The 15,934-nt window shown below is 45.6% G+C and overlaps 1 protein-coding gene across 2 annotated transcripts in view; it reads right to left on the minus strand.

Annotated features, from left to right (window-relative positions):
• Window positions 1–790: 790 nt before the first annotated feature.
• Window positions 791–15,934, minus strand: part of LOC306939204 (SWI/SNF-related matrix-associated actin-dependent regulator of chromatin subfamily B member 1-like) — a 29,502-nt gene continuing 14,358 nt past the window's right edge. Inside the window, exons 7-9 of one of the 2 annotated variants that reach the window (XM_079523745.1) lie at window positions 14,609–14,799; window positions 3,523–3,654; window positions 791–3,327 (exon numbers count right to left, since the gene is read on the minus strand). In XM_079523745.1, coding sequence (XP_079379871.1) covers window positions 3,288–3,327; window positions 3,523–3,654; window positions 14,609–14,799 — 363 coding nt within the window. In that variant the 3' untranslated portion in view covers window positions 791–3,287. Of the gene's footprint in view, window positions 3,328–3,522; window positions 3,655–3,981; window positions 4,042–14,608; window positions 14,800–15,934 lie in introns of those variants that run through there. The other variant, XM_079523746.1, reaches the window with a different exon arrangement.

Here is a 15,934-nt window from a genome sequence, read left to right on the forward strand (position 1 = left end):
CCCGTTTTGTACAAATCGCCACAACTACTCAACGCAGCGTCCGATTGCGGTGAAACTGTGCATGCATATTCCCACTGGGCTGAGGAAGAAATGCCAGTTTTCAAATCAGCCTCATGGTGGCGCTACAACAGGCAAAGCCGTGTCTCACTCACACACACACACACACACACACACACACACACACACACACACACTCTCCTGGTGGAGACCTGTGCCCAGAAGGGCACTTTTTCTAGTTATATATGTGATGTATAGCCATGTTTTTTGTTCTTGCTTAATGTAAATCGCTCTGGATTAAGAGCGTCTGATAAATTAAATGAAATGTAATCTTTTATTTAACCCTAGAATATATTCCATCATTCTTTTTTTTTTTCTCATCAAAATATATTGAAGTACAGCTACGCCTATACTGTATAGTATATACGTATACTCAGTGTATATACAGCGCTGGAACCTTGAGCTACTCTTCTTTAATATTTCATCACAATATTGATATTTCATTACAGAAAACAAAACAAAAGAAGCCAGTCGGCTGCCGGACTACAGTTCAAATAGGATTATTTTGAGGGGTCCTCAGTTCAAATGGGATTATTTTGAGGGGTCCTCAGTACAAATAGGTTTATTTTGAGGGGTCCTCAGTACAAATAGGTTTATTTTGAGGGGTCCTCAGTACAAATAGGATTATTTTGAGGGGTCCTCAGTACAAATAGGATTATTTTGGGGGTCCTCAGTACAAATACGTTCAAACCACTAACCTTTAAACAAGAAACCCAAACAGATAAAATCCAAATGATCTTTTATGCTTTTTATTTTACAAAAGTTCCATAAAGTCCACTTCAAAGTTCAGAGAATGTAAAAAAGAAAAACAGAACAAAAAACAAATATGTTCACATCATTCTAGATCAGTGATTCTCAACCAGTGGTCCGTGGACCACCAGGGGTCCTTGAGGGGGTTCCAGGTGGTCCACGGACCACCAGGGGTCCTTGAGGGGGTTCCAGGTGGTCCGGGGACCAACAGGGGTCCTTGAGGAGGTTCCAGGTGGTCCCCTCAAATGGGTCTGAGAGGCTAAATGTATTCAAATGGTGGTCCGTGGCTCAGATGGGTCTGAGAGGCTAAAGGTCTGTGGCTCAAAAAAGTATGGGCCTTGACATGAAAAAGGTTGAAAACCACTGTTCTGTTAAACCTGTTCTGTTAAACCTGTTAAACCTGTTCTGTTAAACCTGTTCTGTTAAACCTGTTAAACCTGTTCTGTTAAACCTGTTCTGTTAAACCTGTTCTGTTAAACCTGTTCTGTTAAACCTGTTCTGTTCTGTTAAACCTGTTCTGTTCAACCTGTTCTGTTGAACCTGTTCTGTTGAACCTGTTCTGTTCAACCTGTTCTGTTGAACCTGTTCTGTTATGTTCTGTTAAACCTGTTCTGTTAAACCTGTTCTGTTAAACCTGTTCTGTTAAACCACTAAACCTGTTCTGTTAAACCTGTTCTGTTAAACCTGTTCTGTTCTCTAGAGTTTAATGTCAAATCAGACAAAGTTTCAAAACCTACCGACAGAAAAACATGTTTGCTTACATGTTTGAAGACAGTTTGAGTCTGCTGTGGGCGGGGCTGGGGAAAGACCTTTTCTACATTTCGGAGGTGTGGGAAAGACCTTTTCTACATTGCGGAGGTGTGGGAAAGACCTTTTCTACATTTCGGAGGTGTGGGAAAGACCTTTTCTACATTGCGGAGGTGTGGGAAAGACCTTTTCTACATTTCGGAGGTGTGGGAAAGACCTTTTCTACATTGCGGAGGTGTGGGAAAGACCTTTTCTACATTTCGGAGGTGTGGGAAAGACCTTTTCTACATTTCGGAGGTGTGGGAAAGACCTTTTCTACATTTCGGAGGTGTGGGAAAGACCTTTTCTTGACCTTTTCTACATTTCAGAGGTGTGGGAAAGACCTTTTCTACATTTCGGAGGTGTGGGAAAGACCTTTTCTTGACCTTTTCTACATTTCAGAGGTGTGGGAAAGACCTTTTCTACATTTCGGAGGTGTGGGAAAGACCTTTTCTACATTGCGGAGGTGTGGGAAAGACCTTTTCTACATTTCGGAGGTGTGGGAAAGACGTTTTTGCAAATAACTTACTTTTTATAAACCAGGGGGGGGGGGGGGGGGGGTGTAACCCATGTAACTTTGAGCTGCCCCAGAACATAACATATGATATTACATCATTATCTATAACATAACATATGATATTACATCATTATCTATAACATAACATATGATATTACATCATTATCTTATACGTAACGTACAGAACCAGTAACAGACAAGTATTATCTTTAGACGACCAAGTATTATCTTTAAATATCCAAATATTAACACATTCCGTGGTTTATAGTGTATAATAACATGTCACTCAGACCGCCGGTGTTTACAGTCGTAATTCTACCTCCTTATGATAAACAGACTTAAGGCTCATACATAGTGGTGAGGTGACCACCGAACTACCACATGACGTCACTGAGGTCGCATGACGTCACCTCACCACCGGAGCGGTGGTCACCTCACCACCGGAGCGGTGGTCACCTCACCACCGGAGCGGTGGTCACCTCACCACCGGAGCGGTGGTCACCTCACCACCGGAGCGGTGGTCACCTCACCACCGGAGCGGTGGTCACCTCACCACCGGAGCGGTGGTCACCTCACCACGGGAGCGGTAGTCACCTCACCACCGGAGCGGTGGTCACCTCACCACCGAAAATCCAGACTATGAATGAGCCTTCACGGTTTGTTATTGATCACATCGATAAACAGTCCCACGGTTTGTTATTGATCACATCGATAAACAGTCCCACGGTTTGTTATTGATCTGCCTCACAGACAAAGAGCAACGCGGGCTGAGATCGTCCACACCCCCTCCTTCACGTTGCATTGGACTCCGATTCCCAGAAGCCCTTGCAGCGAGCCCGGCGGTTGATTGGTTGAATTCCGGTGACGTCGTCATAAAGCGCCGGCCTCGTCACCAGCTCCGCGACAAAGCCGCTATTTCTAAGTTGCTAAAAAAAAGGCGAATGGTTTATTGTATTAATTAATGAATGTGTTGAAGGAAACGGTTTGGTTGTCATGGTTAGAAGGGTCAGGGTTATGGCCAGGGTCATGAGTTGGAAGAACGTTCCAGTTGAGTGAGAGGAATGTGTCACTTACTGCACAACCAGTGGGATGTGCGTGTGTGCGTGTGTGTGTGTGCGTGTGTGCGCGTGTGTGTGCGTCTCTCTCTCGTCATGTGGTCAGACCTCCAGGGACTCTCCTACCAGGAGGGGGCGGTGTTGGCCAGTCTTCTCATGCGTCTGCAGGAAGTAAAGTTACAACAGTTAGTTCTAAATGAGTCTCGCGTAGCCAGGCGACTATTACAGTCTGGAACTACACCTGATACAGTCTGGAACTACACCTGATAACCATCTGAATGAGTCTGGAACTACACCTGTGTGCTACAGTCTGGAACTACACCTCCCCAAATGCCAGTAGGGGAGGGGGGGAGTTACCTGGTGTTTCGGTCCTGGTCTCTGATCTTCTTCTCCATCTCTGCGTCGGTCAGTGTCTCCAGCAGGGGGCACCACTGGTCTGCATCGCCCGTGTTACGGATGGCGATCTCTACCGTGGGGAGGGGGTTCTCGCTGCAATGACATCATTATGACATCATTATGACATCATCAACTCTACCGTGGGGAGGGGGTTCTCACTGCAATGACATCATTATGACATCATTATGACATCATCATCTCTACCATGGGGAGGGGGTTCTCACTGCAATGACATCATTATGACATCATCTCTACCGTGGGGAGGGGGTTCTCACTGCAATGACATCATTATGACATCATTATGACATCATTATGACATCATCATCTCTACCGTGGGGAGGGGGTTCTCACTGCAATGACATCATTATGACATCATTATGACATCATCATCTCTACCGTGGGGAGGGGGTTCTCACTGCAATGACATCATTATGACATCATTATGACATCATCATCTCTACCGTGGGGAGGGGGTTCTCACTGCAATGACATCATTATGACATCATTATGACATCATCATCTCTACCAGGTGCTGTGATGTGTTGTGAGCTTGTAGATCTGCTATTTTTCAGCGTAAAATCAGTCATTATGACGGCATCAAGGCCCGCCAAAACACATTTTGTTCGACTAAATCAACTGTAGATTCAGTCGACTAAAATCTCATGACATTAAAGTCGACTAAAACTAGACCAACACTAACACATTCCAGGTGACTAAAACTAAATGAAAACTATTCAAGAGACTATGACTAAAACTAAAATAGAAATGTGCTGGCAAAAACAACACGGCTCTCAATACAGTAATACTGTTCACCCATTTCTACAAAATCCTGACAGTTTTCTGAAAAACCTCATGTTTCTATATCAGTGGTTCTCACAGGGTTAAACCTCATGTTTCTATATCAGTGGTTCTCACAGGGTTAAACCCTATGTTTCTATATCAGTGGTTCTCACAGGGTCAAACCTCATGTTTCTATATCAGTGGTTCTCACAGGGTCAAACCTCATGTTTCTATATCAGTGGTTCTCACAGGGTTAAACCCTATGTTTCTATATCAGTGGTTCTCACAGGGTTAAACCTCATGTTTCTATATCAGTGGTTCTCACAGGGTTAAACCCTCATGTTTCTATATCAGTGGTTCTCACAGGGTTAAACCTCATGTTTCTATATCAGTGGTTCTCACAGGGTTAAACCTCATGTTTCTATATCAGTGGTTCTCACAGGGTTAAACCTCATGTTTCTATATCAGTGGTTCTCACAGGGTTAAAACCTCATGTTTCTATATCAGTGGTTCTCACAGGGTCAAACCTCATGTTTCTATATCAGTGGTTCTCACAGGGTTAAACCTCATGTTTCTATATCAGTGGTTCTCACAGGGTTAAACCTCATGTTTCTATATCAGTGGTTCTCACAGGGTTAAACCTCATGTTTCTATATCAGTGGTTCTCACAGGGTTAAACCCTCATGTTTCTATATCAGTGGTTCTCACAGGGTCAAACCTCATGTTTCTATATCAGTGTTTCTCACAGGGTTAAACCCTATGTTTCTATACTAGAATTTTGCGGGCCTTCGGCCCGCTCATCCTAGCGCCATGCGATACGCAAATGGGAAGAAGGCAATGGCAACCCATGATGTTTTCATTTATGCATTTGCTTGGAAAGCGCAAAGTTGCCAAGCTGGCTGGGTGGCCTTGTTTGGTTTTGTGTATTTGCGTATGAAAGCGAGCATGGCAAGGCGCAGGAACAGTATACTGTACTGTACTGTGCTGTACTGTAAGTCTTTGTACTGTACTGTACTGTACTCATGTGTACTGTACTGTTCTCTGTACTGTTGTTATTAGTGTTGTGTTCTTATTTTGTATTATTATTATTACATGGAGTAATATTCTGATGTACTGTACTGTACTCTGTACTGTTGATATTATAGTTGTTATTAGTGTTGTGTTCACACACACACACACACACACACGTGTCTGCAGTGATACTGCGTTGTACGTAGCTGTTTTGTGTTGCAGCGCGTTGTTGCAGCGCGCGCGTGTGCGTGTAGTGTTGGTGTTGTTGTTCTTATCCATATATGCGCCTCGGTTCGTCCCGTTTGTTCCACGCCAGGTGTCGACGCAGTCGTTCGCGCAATTTTCGTGTTTGCATTATTTTAACTGTATGTAATCGCGGCGCTCTCCATCCAAGTTAAAATCAGTGTGTGCGGTGTGTTGTTGTTCTTCTTCTACTTTTGTTTTCCGGCAGGCTGTACAGTGTGTGTGTGTGTGGCTGGCAAGCGTGTGTGTGTGTGTGTGTGGCTGTGTGTGTGTGGCTGGCAAGCGTTCGTCTTGTTGTTATCCTAATGTGTGTGTGTGTAGTGTGTAACGTCCGGTGGTGCATCCGGATGTAAGATACGTATCATAAAAACTCGTGGGTCACGTGGTGGGCTTTGAGCAAATGGGAGAGGGAATATAGTGTTGCCAGGTCCGCGTATTGTAAGCGAGTGGTAGTGTGTGTAAGTAGCGTGTTGAATGGCATTTTTACTGTGCTTGTTTTCATAGACGTGGCAACAAATTAGCAACAGTAGCCAATGGGAAAAAAGGATGCAGTGTTGCCAGGTCCGCGAGTTTTAAGCGTGTTGTAGTGTGTGTGAGTAGCGTGTTGTATGGCATTTTTTCTGGGCTTGTTTGCATAGACCTGGCAACAGTGTTCCGTGGCCCGTGTGTGCGTGCGGGGGTGTCGGTGCTTGTGGCGTTTTTGTGTTTATTATTGATATAGATGTTGTTTGTGAGTGTGGAAGGCTGCCGGCTTTAGTGGCAGTGCAATGACAATTGTTCCGGGGGTGGTGTTGAGTGTCAGTGTGCTGCGCGACATGAGGAGATAGCCGTGGATCGACGCGGAGGGTAAGTCTGTGACGTCACTGTCGGGTGAGTGTAGCGTGTTGCAGTGTGTCAGTGACGTGTCGCAGTGTGTGACTTTGGGTCCCTTTTCCTGGGTTGGGTACACCTTTTCGTTACACCTTTTCAATTGTATAATAGATTAGTGGTTCTCACAGGGTTAAACCCTGTTTCTATATCAGTGGTTCTCACAGGGTTAAAACCTCATGTTCTATTTCGTCCCTGCTGGCCGCCAGAGGCGATGCTTAAGCACTGAATACGTCCCTTCGCGCATGCGCCGTCGAGTATTTTATACCAACAATGTCAATTTTGACCCCATGATGACCCGGAGCAGTCTACAGGGGTTCAGTCCCTAATTTCTTCTCGCTCGCCTGTGAGAACTAAGTTTGCACCGAGCTGCGATGTGTTGCTATGCAATGCAATATGTAGCCTATGGTGCCTGCCGAGTCGCTGGTAGTTCCGTGACCGCATCGGTCGGAGTAGCGGCTGTTCGCCCTCCAGGAACTGCGACTATGGATTTTGTTTTTACTCCTCTATGAGTGGAGTTTATTTGGATTCGCGTGGACGCGGTAGCGTCCAATCTCTCTCGCCGGTAATGAAGGGAACAAAACCCTCCCCGGACAAAAGGTACGTTATCGTCTAAAGCGGTGCTATGCTGCTTTGGTTAGCCCCTGCTGTTGATGGCAAGCGTTGGCGCTCCACTTTCTCAGCAGTCAGCATATAACTTATGATAAGTTAAGTTAGTTAAGGCTAAGTGTCATTTTCTGTTTGGCAAGCCTTGCTGGCCAAAGCCATAATGCCGATAATATTGGCAGCGTTCAAGCTTAACTGCTTTCGTGGATAGCTTGTCTTCTTGTTGTTTTTATTATTAGCCCAGCTAATAGAGCAGCTACCTGCATCCTCCCAGGGTATTGATGTTGCTACCAGTAGTTTGTAGCTCAATAGTATTAACAGCTATTGGTGTACATAGCTTGTCTGGTTATTAACCCAGCTGGCCCCCAGCAGTGGGCCTCGATACTGATGCTGCTACCAGTATGTCTGGAGCTCAAAGCTCTATTAACAGTTGTTTGTGTATACAGTGGGTACAACTTTGTTTTTTCCCCACAGGTGCCCCTGGGTACCTCTGGGTACCTCTGGGGCCTATTAGCCCAGCTGGTCCCCAGCACAGGGCATCTGGCGCTGCTGCCAGCGTAGCTCACAGCTGCTACCAGTAGCTTAAAGCTAAAGGCGTTTATTAACAGCTATTTGTGTAGGCTATAGCTTGTCTGTTAGTAGCCCAGCTGGTCTCCAGCATTGGGTCTCTGACTGGCGCTGCTACCCGTAGTTGTAGCCCAAGCGCTTATTATACTATTTATTATAACAGCTATCTGTGTATAGCTTGCCTTACTGTTTATTGGCCCAGCTGGTACAGGGCAGGCAGCGTATGCGCTCCGCTCCTCCAGCATACGGCCTCTAGTTTGATGTTACTTGCTACTAATCGTTTGTTAGCTCAAGCATTTATTAACAGCTATTGGTGTATAGCTTGTTCTGTTTATTAGCTGCAGCTGATACAGGCAGCGTACGCGCTCCCTTCCTTCAGCAGGCGGCCCCTATCGGTGGAGCTATCGGTTGTAGCCTTTTCTCCAAAACTTGTTTGTTGGTTTATTTAACCAAACGTTGGGCTGGTGTAGGCAGCGTTCGTGTCTTTTGTTTTCGCTCTGGACTAGCAAACATAAATAATAATGCACTTGGAGTTTGGATAAACGTCATAGTGCTGTGATAAACGTTCGCATAGGAAACACTACAGCTGCTACATAGCAGCGTCCAAGCCTTGACTGAAGGCTACTTTATTATCATAATTTATAAGTAAGCCTCAGCTGGGGGTACAGGTAGCGTGCAAGCTCTCCTCCCCCACCGCGACCATGCAGGTCGCACAGTCTAGCTAACGGCAGCGTTTGTGCGCTGTTCCTATGACGCACTTTACATCTGGTTAAATCTCAAGGTGCTACAATGAGCATTTGCATAAAACGTAAATGCATATTCACATGCTGCGGCAGGTATAGCAGCATTCAGTTGTTTGCTTAAGTCATTATATGCCGATCTAAGTTAAAGCCTCTGCTGGTACAGGCAGCGTACGCGCCTCCTCCCCCCAGCATATGGCCAACACCTAGCAACCAGTAGCGTCCGCGCCCTGGGCTAGTTGGGACTGGTGTGCACCGGCCGGTCCAGAGGAACCGGTGCCACCACAACGGAGAGCTCCCACTTTTGTACCTCGAAAGCCTCTGCTGGTACAGACGGCGTACGCACTCCCTCCAGCATATGGCCAACACCTAGCAACCAGTAGCGTCCGCGCCCTGGGCTAGTTGGGACTGGTGTGCACCGGCCGGTCCAGAGGAACCGGTGCCACCACAACGGAGAGCTCCCACTTTTGTACCTCGAAAGCCTCTGCTGGTACAGACGGCGTACGCACTCCCTCCAGCATATGGCCAACACCTAGCAACCAGTAGCGTCCGCGCCCTGGGCTAGTTGGGACTGGTGTGCACTGGTGTGCACTATGCCGATCTAAATTAAAGCCTCTGCTGGTACAGGCAGCGTACACGCTCCCTTCCTTCAGCATATGGCCAACATATGCACTTCCATGACTATGAGGAAGATGCAGAAGACGGTGCCTCGCAGGCATCAGAGCCAGCCTCCCACTTCTCAGCTCAGGACCCACTGGCCGAGATGGCTCCATGCGCAGTAGCCGTGGAGCGCTAATTGTTAGTCATACCACAGTAGGCAGTCGGATCCTCCAAGCGCCTTCTTCAGACGCGGGTCAGCCCTCACCGTCACTGGAGGCATTTGGGGTCATGTCCTCAGAGAAAGGACGGCTGATGTCCATCCTAGCTCTAGCCCATCGCCAAGTCGGGCTTTCACAGTAAAGCCTGACTGAGGAGCCTAGGCCAACTCTCCGTAGTCTCCCTGAGGAGCCAGGAGCACTAGGTGGTTCAGCTGTGCAAGAATCGCTGGAGCGAACCATCCAGGTGGGGAAGACCAGGCTGCAGCATGCAGGCCTATGACACATCACGCCTCCCAACGAGCTCCAACAGAGATGAAATCACTGTCCTCTGAGCTCGCGTATCACCGCCGGCCCACACTAGGCCAGTGTGTTCCTTGGCGTCCCATGCAGGGACCTGCCTGTGACTTTCCGGGCTGTGCAGTGCCTTCTGACGCCAGCCCCCCACATCCGGTGGGGTCAAAATGGCCGTTATCAGCAACATGACGAGAGCCCTAGTATCAGACCAGGAGTGATGTGTCCTCCTGCCCAAGGGCGCAACAGAGGCCGTAGATCCTCAGTCACACCAAGGGAAGTCCGATCTACATACTTCCTCGTGACGCAAGACACACTGTTGTCGACATGTCTTGAATTGATGGGTCCCAACAGGGTTATGAAGTTCATGCTCTGCTCTACAGCACTTCCTGCCGTACCTGAGAGGCAAGCACATTCTCATACGTTCGGGCAACACCTCGACCGTGTATCATGTAAGTCATCGGGCGGGGCCACGTTTGCTTGGCTGCCGTAGGTGTCTATGGACCCCCTGACTTGTGCAGCCCCCCCCCCCCGCCTGATCAGCCTATGGGCAAGTTATCTAAGTGGAGAGCGGGACGACATGGTAGGCTCTCTCCCATCAAAAGCTTCCATGAGGGGAGCGGTACCCCATCCAATGGTGGTGAACACTAATCAGAGGCTACCTCGGCAGAGCGGAGGTGGACCTCCTCACCCTAGAGTCGCTGACTCACTAACCTCTCTGGTTCTCCCTAACGGAGACATCCAGCCCTCCGGGCCAGGACGCAATGGGCCGATGGTTTCATAGAACCTGAACGCCACAAATGGCTGTCAGCCCGCAGGCCTTCATGCCACATAGCCAGTATGAACAGAACGACCTGCATCGTTCCGACACACATGGCCCTAAGTAGGCCACCGCCCACAGGGCACTATCCTTTTAAATGCGCACTGGCCAGAGGCACTGTATATGCCTTGCCACTGCCTCTCTGATACGACCAGCGCTTCAGAGAGTTCTTTAGGAGGGCCACACCATACTTCTGGTTGCCCCCCTCCAGCCAAGAAGTACTTGGTTTCCTCTGCTGAACAGACCCAGTCGGAGGACGCCATGGCGTCTCCCCGACAGAGGTCTCCTCAACTGGGAGGCAGTCGGATATGGCATTCAAATGCTTGACGCCCCCAACTGTGCGTTTGGCCGCTGGCAGCCCTGAACCGCTGCCGAGCAGCTGTGTGGAACCAGCCAGGCATGCCACCCTGAATTCAAGGGTGCCATGACATGCATCAGACTACGGTACGATAACTGATGGAATCTATTTCCAACTGACGTGAGGGTCAGAGCAAAGACATAGTGCGCTGCTCTGCCTACCTTTCTGGAGTTCCGCAGTCCCTCCTAGACGAGGGCATGCGCGAAGGGACGTATTCAGTGCTTAAGCACCGCCTCTGGCGGTCATTCGGGACTCATAGAACCATAGTTACATACGTAACTTACGTTTCTATATCAGTGGTTCTCACAGGGTTAAACCCTATGTTTCTATATCAGTGGTTCTCACAGGGTTAAACCTCATGTTTCTATATCAGTGGTTCTCACAGGGTTAAACCATATGTTTCTATATTAGTGGTTCTCACAGGGTTAAACCCTGTTTCTATATCAGTGGTTCTCACAGGGTTAAAACCTCATGTTTCTATATCAGTGGTTCTCACAGGGTTAAACCCTATGTTTCTATATCAGTGGTTCTCACAGGGTTAAACCCTATGTTTCTATGGCAGTGGTTCTCACAGGGTTAAACCCTATGTTTCTATATCAGTGGTTCTCACAGGGTTAAACCCTATGTTTCTATATCAGTGGTTCTCACAGGGTTAAACCCTATGTTTCTATATCAGTGGTTCTCACAGGGTTAAAACCTCATGTTTCTATATCAGTGGTTCTCACAGGGTTAAACCCTCATGTTTCTATATCAGTGGTTCTCACAGGGTTAAACCCATGTTTCTATATCAGTGGTTCTCACAGGGTTAAACCCATGTTTCTATATCAGTGGTTCTCACAGGGTTAAACCTCATGTTTCTATATCAGTGGTTCTCACAGGGTTAAACCCATGTTTCTATATCAGTGGTTCTCACAGGGTTAAACCCATGTTTCTATATCAGTGGTTCTCACAGGGTTAAACCTCATGTTTCTATATCAGTGGTTCTCACAGGGTTAAACCTCATGTTTCTATATCAGTGGTTCTCACAGGGTTAAACCTCATGTTTCTATAGCAGTGGTTCTCACAGGGTTAAACCTCATGTTTCTATAGCAGTGGTTCTCACAGGGTTAAAACCTCATGTTTCTATATCAGTGGTTCTCACAGGGTTAAACCCTATGTTTCTATATCAGTGGTTCTCACAGGGTTAAACCCTATGTTTCTATATCAGTGGTTCTCACAGGGTTAAAACCTCATGTTTCTATATCAGTGGTTCTCAAACATTTTCACATCAAGGACCCCGAGAATTATATGTATTTGGCCGCCGACCCCCATCTGAAAATATGTTGTTCCAGGGTTCCAGGTTTCTAAACCTATGGATATTAGAATGTATGTTTCTAAACCTATGGATATTAGAATGTATGTTTCTAAACCTATGGATATTAGAATGTATGTTTCTAAACCTATGGATATTAGAATGTATGTTTCTAAACCTATGGATATTAGAATGTATGTTTCTAAACCTATGGATATTAGAATGTATGTTTCTAAACCTATGGATATTAGAATGTATGTTTCTAAACCTATGGATATTAGAATGTATGTTTCTAAACCTATGGATATTAGAATGTATGTTTCTAAACCTATGGATATTAGAATGTATGTTTCTAAACCTATGGATATTAGAATGTATGTTTCTAAGCCTATGGATATTAGAATGTATGTTTCTAAACCTATGGATATTAGAATGTATGTTTCTAAACCTATGGATATTAGAATGTATGTTTCTACAGCATTATGGATTATGAGTTTAAACATGCGTCTCTACACATCATCTATAGAGCATCGTTTTATGTAACAATAATGCTGGTGGATTAATATGCACTTTAGAACATTACATGACAGCAAAACCTGCTGCTATGTTTATGTTTGTACATAACACTGATATTTGTAATCTCTTCTATGATATCTGTACGGTACATTTCACTCTGCCAAAGACTGGAATGCACTGATGTATATACTGGAATTCAGCATTAAGCATTAAGCATAACATAATGCTTAAAACACCAAAAGGGGTTCCCGTCCAGGATGGGTTAATCTCTGTCCTGGGCGCGCAGCGGGATTATTTGATAGGACGGAGACCTCCGTTTTGGCCGCTCGGGGTGTTAACAACCTATCAAACTACCTGTCAAACTACAGGGTTTTCATGATTCTGAATCCATTGCAAGCATTTCGTTTTGCACTAGAAAGGGTTGGCCAGCTGTCATCATCAATGTTTAGCCCAAGGAGTGTTTTTTAGTGGAAATCAAAAAATGCTTGCAATGGATTCAGAATCATGAAAACCACACGTCCCAAACTCTTCTCCCTTCTGGCTCCAAAACTATGGAATGAACTTCCCATTGCAGTCAGAACTACAGACTCACTCCCAATCTAAACTATGGAATGAACTTCCCATTGCAGTCAGAACTACAGACTCACTCCCAATCTAAACTATGGAATGAACTTCCCATTGCAGTCAGAACTACAGACTCACTCCCAATCTAAACTATGGAATGAACTCCCCATTGCAGTCAGAACTACAGACTCACTCCCAATCTAAACTATGGAATGAACTTCCCATTGCAGTCAGAACTACAGACTCACTCCCAATCTAAACTATGGAATGAACTTCCCATTGCAGTCAGAACTACAGACTCACTCCCAATCTAAACTATGGAATGAACTTCCCATTGCAGTCAGAACTACAGACTCACTCCCAATCTAAACTATGGAATGAACTTCCCATTGCAGTCAGAACTACAGACTCACTCCCAATCTAAACTATGGAATGAACTCCCCATTGCAGTCAGAACTACAGACTCACTCCCAATCTAAACTATGGAATGAACTTCCCATTGCAGTCAGAACTACAGACTCACTCCCAATCTAAACTATGGAATGAACTTCCCATTGCAGTCAGAACTACAGACTCACTCCCAATCTAAACTATGGAATGAACTTCCCATTGCAGTCAGAACTACAGACTCACTCCCAATCTAAACTATGGAATGAACTTCCCATTGCAGTCAGAACTACAGACTCACTCCCAATCTAAACTATGGAATGAACTCCCCATTGCAGTCAGAACTACAGACTCACTCCCAATCTAAACTATGGAATGAACTTCCCATTGCAGTCAGAACTACAGACTCACTCCCAATCTAAACTATGGAATGAACTTCCCATTGCAGTCAGAACTACAGACTCACTCCCAATCTAAACTATGGAATGAACTTCCCATTGCAGTCAGAACTACAGACTCACTCCCAATCTAAACTATGGAATGAACTTCCCATTGCAGTCAGAACTACAGACTCACTCCCAATCTAAACTATGGAATGAACTTCCCATTGCAGTCAGAACTACAGACTCACTCCCAATCTAAACTATGGAATGAACTTCCCATTGCAGTCAGAACTACAGACTCACTCCCAATCTAAACTATGGAATGAACTCCCCATTACAGTCAGAACTACAGACTCACTCCCAATCTAAACTATGGAATGAACTTCCCATTGCAGTCAGAACTACAGACTCACTCCCAATCTAAACTATGGAATGAACTCCCCATTACAGTCAGAACTACAGACTCACTCCCAATCTAAACTATGGAATGAACTTCCCATTACAGTCAGAACTACAGACTCACTCCCAATCTAAACTATGGAATGAACTCCCCATTACAGTCAGAACTACAGACTCACTCCCAATCTAAACTATGGAATGAACTTCCCATTACAGTCAGAACTACAGACAGGAATGAACCTGCTTGGCGTGCGTGCCCACCTGAAAGCGTACGTGTGTTGGTGCCAGCAAAGAGTGTGTGTGAGTGCATACGTCTGTGGCGTACGTCCTCTGATGCTGTGTGTGTGTGTGTGTGTGTGCGTGCGTGCGTGCGTGCGTGCGTGCGTGCGTGCGCGTGCGTGCCCACCTGAAGGCGTACGTGCGCTGGTGCCAGCTCAGCTGTCCTCTGATGCTGTAAGCGATGGTCGTAACGAACTCTCCTCCCAGACCCAGTTCTGAACACAGCTTCAACGCAAAGGTCTCTGGGGAGTTGTCACGTTCTGACATGTCCCACTCAAACTGGTCCACCAGAGAGATGTTCCCCACGTGGATGTTTAACTGTAAAATATAATATATACACTTGTTTAACTGTAAAATATAATATAAATATACATGTTTAAATGTAGAATATATACATGTTTAACTGTAAATATAATACATGTTTAACCCATTTTGACCTGAGATCAGATTCTATAAATGTCTTCTACATCCTGACAGTTTTCTGAAAAAGCTATGTTTCTATGTCAGTCGTTCTTCGATTTTTCAAAAAATAGCAGACCTACAAGCTCGTAGCGTGGCACTCGGTGGCGCGCTACGAGCTTGTAGATCTGCTATTTTCAATAGCTAAAGCATAACATAATGCTAACACCAAAAGGGGTTCCCGCCCAGAATGGGTTAAATGTCTCTGACATGTCCCACTCAAACTGGTCCACCAGAGAGATGTTCCCTACGTGGATGTTAAGCTGTAGAATATAATATAAATACACATGTTTACTGTCTCTGACATGTCCCACTCAAACTGGTCCACCGGAGAGATGTTCCCCACGTGGATGCTAAGCTGTAGAATATATTTCATGTAGTCATAACAGATACACTAACTATAGTGTAAACTCATAGTTTCATTATATAGTTATTCCACTGTTTTTCTCAGTTTACTGTAACCCTATTGTTGTTGTTGTTTACTGTAAATCTCTCTGGATTAAGAGAGTCTGATAAATGAATAAATGAATAAAATTATAAATTACTACATTGTAAGTTGTAAATTGTGAGGGTCTCCCCCAGGGGTCCTTGAGGGAGTTCCAGGGGGTCCCCAGCTAAATGATAGTTTGGAACCAAATGGACCCTTACGGGTCTGTAACTCAGAGAGTGGACAAATGGAACCAAATGGACCCTTATGGGTCTGTAACTCTGAGAGTGTAACACATGGAACAAAATGGACCCTTACGGGTCTGTAACTGAGAGTGTAACACATGGAACCAAATGGACCCTTATGGGTCCGTAACTCTGAGAGTGTACAAATGGAACCAAATGGACCCTTATGGGTCTGTAACTCTGAGAGTGTAACCCAGAAGCAAAGATTTGAGTTAAAAACGTTCGCTCTGAAAGAATATATATTCAAAGATTTCCGCCACATTTTAAAGATTTTTCAAAAATAGCAGATCTACAAGCTCGTAGCGCGGCACTCGCTCTGGTC

Source organism: Electrona antarctica, assembly GCF_951216825.1.
Source record: "Electrona antarctica genome assembly, chromosome: 16".
Taxonomy (NCBI): domain Eukaryota; kingdom Metazoa; phylum Chordata; class Actinopteri; order Myctophiformes; family Myctophidae; genus Electrona; species Electrona antarctica.